Source organism: Neltuma alba, unplaced genomic scaffold (genome assembly GCF_004799145.2).
Source record: "Neltuma alba isolate B1F8T4 unplaced genomic scaffold, ASM479914v2 tig00008368_pilon, whole genome shotgun sequence".
NCBI classification, from domain to species: Eukaryota; Viridiplantae; Streptophyta; class Magnoliopsida; order Fabales; family Fabaceae; genus Neltuma; species Neltuma alba.
In genome coordinates, this window is record NW_021635000.1 from 16,133 (window position 1) to 21,503 (window position 5,371).

The 5,371-nt window shown below is 35.1% G+C and overlaps 1 protein-coding gene across 1 annotated transcript; it reads left to right on the top strand.

The window, feature by feature from the left end:
- Positions 1 to 2,463: 2,463 nt before the first annotated feature.
- On the top strand, positions 2,464 to 5,030 carry LOC114753994 (zinc finger protein WIP2). Its single transcript, XM_028942711.1, has 2 exons — positions 2,464 to 3,289; positions 4,459 to 5,030. Exons 1-2 carry the CDS (start codon positions 2,615 to 2,617, stop codon positions 4,894 to 4,896), a joined length of 1,113 nt encoding a protein of 370 aa, XP_028798544.1. The 5' UTR covers positions 2,464 to 2,614; the 3' UTR covers positions 4,897 to 5,030.
- The last annotated feature ends 341 nt before the right edge of the window (positions 5,031 to 5,371 follow it).

The following is a 5,371-nucleotide window of genomic DNA, read 5'->3' on the forward strand; positions in this document are numbered from 1 at the left end:
TTATTAAATTCAGTCTCTTTAATGTTTGTCCTTACTAATTACTTCTCTAATCATATTTATAAGCTACTTCTAACATATTTCACACAAACTAAAAGAAAATTAAATTTTACTAATTCTCATTTAAAATTCAATAGCTTTTCAACTTTATTCTTATTTAATATATATTATACTTCATTTAAGCAAAGTCAACAAAATAATAAATGAAAAGTAAAATTATACATTTATGCAAAAAAAAATTTTGGTATCTTATAAATAAGACTAAAAAATATATTTTCTCTCTACTCTAGAAATAAGACGAGAAGAGTAACAAAGAAAGCTGATCATATATGATTAAGCAAATGCCTGTGAGTTTGAAAAGACTCTCTGGGAAAAAAGAAAACAAAAGATAAGACTTGTAATGTTGTTTTCTAACAACCCAATTAATCATTAACTTCTTTTTCGATATAAAATTAATCATTAACTTCCGATCTTACAATTACATATTTATTATCTTTCTTTATTTTTTTTTCTTCATATTGCAATCAGCTGATTGGGTCAATTTTGACTGTTCCAATAAAGTTAGAATTAATTCTAGCAAGAACCAGTAAGCAAGTGTCGGTGAGTGAAAATGGATCATGGAATTACTCGTCTAGTTCTATTTATAAGATATTAAAATTTTTTTATATGAATATACAATTTTACCTTTCATTTATTATTGTGTTGGTGTTGTTTAGATGAGATATAATATATATTAAATAAGGATAAAATTGAAAAGTTATTAAATTTTAAATAAGAGTTAATAAAGTTTAAAGTTTTTCTTAGTCTGTGTGAAATATGCTGAAAGTAACTTATAAATAGAATCAGAGGAGTACATCAAAATTTCAAACTCCAGCGCTAACTTTTTTTGTTTCCAGAAAATAACTTAAACTATTTATGATTTAAAAAAAACCTTCAACTGGTGATCTTTTCATTTATTTATTTAATTTTGCTCCAAGTCTTTAGTATGTGTGTGTGTATTTATATATGCTCCATGTTACCTGTTCCTTAGCGACGATTTATCAATTATGCTAAGATGAACTCATGAACACGTAATTGAGTGGAAACTTCGTAAGAATTTATTTGGATACGAGCATGGTTTAATTATTGTTAATTTTCCACATTAATTTATCTTAGCAGGAAGTTATCATTGATAAGGAATATAATTTCATTGACGCAATTTCTTTGTATAACTTATCAGAAAGTGAAGCCCTCTAAAACATTAACGTTGTAGAAGCGTACGTTGAGCTGAGATTTGTATGTTTATCATTCGAATCATACATTATATTCTCGATTAAAATCACTTTTCTAACATCTGCCAAATTAATTAATATCAGTAACTATGTCTATATGCATTACCCTTCATATAATTACCGGCTAGATGCATTTTACATGTTGCATATGTGAATCTAACATATAAACTTATTAAAATGCTTCCAAAGCACTATTATGGGCCATGAACTGTATCTTTCTATTGAAATATTATTACTAGCAATCGATTGTATGGGTTTGAAACTTTGAATTTTTTTTCTTACAAAAAAAAAAGAGTTTTTCGTAATGGAAAATTAAAATCATGATTAAATTTTGGATTGTTTCTCTAAGAGATTAAAATAAGATTTTTACTGTGTAGTTTTAAATTTAAAAATTAATTAAAAAATCCAGAAGAACCTGATCTTAGTTACACGGACATCCTTAATTATGAAAATGCTTACAAATTTTTATTTATGCGAAATTGAATTTTTGTCTTTCCGTTTTTTCTTTTCTGTTCTTTTTTTTTTTGAAAAAATATAACATTTTTGTATGAGAGATATTTTTAAAAAAAATAAAAAAGGCAATAAGAAAGCGAAGGCACCTCCGATCTCATTAATAACTATTGCATTGACTTAAACCCACGAAAAGATGAAACTCAGGGCAATCCAAACTCATACAAGATGGGAGTTTTATTTTAATGAATTAAATATATATTTGCGCCAACAAGCGGCAAAAAACGATTTTTTTTTTTTTTTAAATGGGCGACCCCGTTTAGGAAATCAAAGTATATAGTGGTGTGATTGAGCAAAACATGGGCAGCACAATAATATGGCAACAGTGACAAGTCGTAAATACGTAATACGGCCACGGGAATAAAAAGGATATATATTTATATATATTGCCAACGAATAAAAAGAATATATATTTATATATTTATATATTTAGTTATGTTCTATGGATGCCGGTAACGGTAATTCCCTGGAAATTCTATTTCGTAATGTTCCCATATACTACTATTATTTTTATATAAATTAAAAAAAGGGCTCAGCGGTCAGCGGAAGAAGAATAGGAAATGTGAAGAGAGATTCCTGACTGTAATTAATTATAAATCCAAACGATCAACAATTAAATTATTGCGTTTTCTTTCTTTTTGTACTAAGTTTGGCTCATCTCACCTCTTCCCATCCCACTCGCCTTTACTTGTTTCTCTCCTCCGATCCTCTCCTGTTTCCTGTATCCCCTCTCTTTCTCTCTCCACCGTCCACTCCCTTCAGCCATCTTATACTCTCTCTCTCTCTTTCTCTCTCTATGAAAGCAAACTATTCCCACACTTACTTTATTCATCACCATGGCTGACCCTTACTCTCATCTTTTCTCTTCTCCCCCTTTCTTCCAATTCAACCCTTTCCCTTCTTCCAATCCTTCTTCTCACCACCATCCCTATGCTCTCCACAACTTCATCAACCACCCCACTGCCTCCTCCTCCGGCGGCTTTTTCCACCACCACCACGCCGCTTCTTATTCCTCTAATATCCCTTCGCCACCGTCTCCTCCTCTCAGAGAAGCTCTTCCTCTTCTGAGCCTCAGCCCGTCGACCAAGCAAGAGCAAGATGGTCATCATCATCAAGACTATTTGGATGCCAAGGCCGACGACAGGATCATTCTCCACAGTGCTAAACCCAAAGAGGAAGAAGAAGACGAAGAGGAGGACGATGAAGCCACTGTCACTGTTGCACTCCACATAGGGTTGCCCAGCCCTAGTGCTGCTGAGATGGCTTCTGTGCTCTCCTCCTGCAACGATAAAGAACAAGAAGGAGCAGGAGATGGCGGAGGAGGAGGAGGAGGAGGCGGCGGCGGCGGCGGAGATCATGAGGATTGTTGTTCTGGGTCTGGCTTCATGCTCCACAATAAGCTCAACAAGGGACAGTACTGGATCCCTACTCCTTCTCAGATTCTCATTGGTCCTACCCAGTTCTCTTGCCCTGTTTGCTTCAAGACCTTCAACAGATACAACAACATGCAGGTCCCTTCTTCTTTTGCTCTATCCCTCTCTTCTGTTTCTTCTCTCTCTTTTCCTCCATTTCCAGCCAAATTAATTACGAATTATTATCCTTACTTTCTTCCCTGATTTGAACCCTCAACCGCGTCTCTTTTGCTTACTTCCAAACGGGGAAAAAAAAAGTTTGATTTATTTATTCTATATAGCCATGGCATACGGGGTACTTGCCCGCGCCTCTTCCTTCGGCTTTCTTGTTTTCTTTCTCCTTAGTTTTTTCTCTACCTTTTTCATTTTTTCCACTGGGTCATTATGAGTTCGGGTTCCACGATTTAGTTTTATTTGATTCCATTACTGCGACTCAAATTGTTCGGAGATTTTGCATGGTAAACGGGGATATATTTAAAAAAACAACTACTATTTTTTTTTTTTGGGCTGATTCAAACTGTGACTTGGATCAGTACCTTTCCTTTTCGTTGATTAAACTACTCAGGTAATGTTCCTTATGCCTTTTGTACATTGAAGTCCGTGCCTCTCCAGTCTCCATTCTGGCAGCTCCATCCAATACCTGCAAATCCTGCTGTGTTTCTTCCAGATCCCTCACATATACTCTTATTAATTATTTTCACTTCAAGCTTAGCTTGTTTCTCTTTCTGTCGCTTCCATAATATATCTCGATTATCAAATCTCAAACATGGGATATATGGCTCATTCTCCCTCAACCTCTTACGAAGTATACATCTACAAGTTAGAGACCTCGTCTTTCTTTCTCTTTCCATTCCATATACATTGAATATGAAAAATTATCACTTTCCGGATATTTATCACAAACTCGCGCCGTGGCCGAAGAAGAACCCCATTTCTTTCAAAGCGGTTCTTTAATCAAATTACATTTCATGTAAGGGAAAATATCTTCCTGAGAGTGTCACTTGTCTATAAAGAAAAGGGGAAAATTTTTTTAAAAAAAATCCAAATTTCAAATCTTGACACCATCATGATGATTTATCATCACACATTTGACTGTATACAAGAGATCTAATTTAAATGGACCAAAACTGAGAATATAGATTCCTTGAGATTTAATTAATAATTAGCAAGTGGGCTAGCAGGGTTCGCTTCTGTCTCCTAGTTGATAAACTGGACAATATGCATATGTTGAAACTATTTATTGATTTATTTGGTATATGGTTTATTAGATGCATATGTGGGGGCATGGATCACAGTACAGAAAAGGGCCTGAATCACTGAGAGGAACACAACCAACGGGCATGCTGAGGCTTCCATGCTATTGTTGCGCTCCAGGTTGCAGAAACAACATCGATCATCCAAGAGCGAAGCCACTGAAGGATTTTAGAACGCTTCAAACACATTACAAGAGGAAGCATGGGATCAAGCCCTTCATGTGTAGAAAATGTGGGAAGGCTTTTGCTGTGAGAGGCGATTGGAGAACTCACGAGAAGAACTGTGGCAAGCTCTGGTATTGTATCTGCGGCTCTGATTTTAAGCACAAGAGGTCTCTTAAGGATCACATCAAAGCCTTTGGGGTTGGCCATGCTGCTTATGGAATCGATGGGTTTGAAGAAGAAGAAGACCCTGCGTCCGAAGTTGAGCAAGATAACGAGTCCACCCAGTAAAACAACTACACAATGGGATTAATTTATATTTTATATATGAGGACTATGTATCTTAGCTTATGATGATGAACGGATCATTAACTAGGATAATATAAGCATTAAGTTTAAATGGAAGCCAACTATCTTCTGGTTTATTTGGCCTTTATTTCTCATGTTGGATTCATAGTTGATAATAGATTATATGCAGCCGCCGGCGACGGGTAAATTCAGATTTATATCCCACTTCGTTTACCCACCCTGGCAAAACGTTCCCTTCCGTGAGAAGAATACGTATTGGAACCGAAGAAATCGATCGGAAGAAGCAATTAAAATAATGCTTCGAGATGAAGTAGCTTATTATAACACACACAAGTGCAGCTCCGAAAATGCATATATCAGTCTTTAATTTTAATCCATTTTTCATAGATGCAAGATTGTCGTTTTGTTTAGGGATATACGGTTTGTGTATATACATACATATATACACGCACATATA

Bases quoted from the DNA above. Each gene is read 5' to 3' on its own strand.
- LOC114753994 (XM_028942711.1), top strand. From the start codon at position 2,615: ATGGCTGACCCTTACTCTCATCTTTTCTCTTCTCCCCCTTTCTTCCAA. The intron at 3,290-4,458 runs GTCCCTTCTTCT...ATGGTTTATTAG, and splicing joins ACAGATACAACAACATGCAG to ATGCATATGTGGGGGCATGG.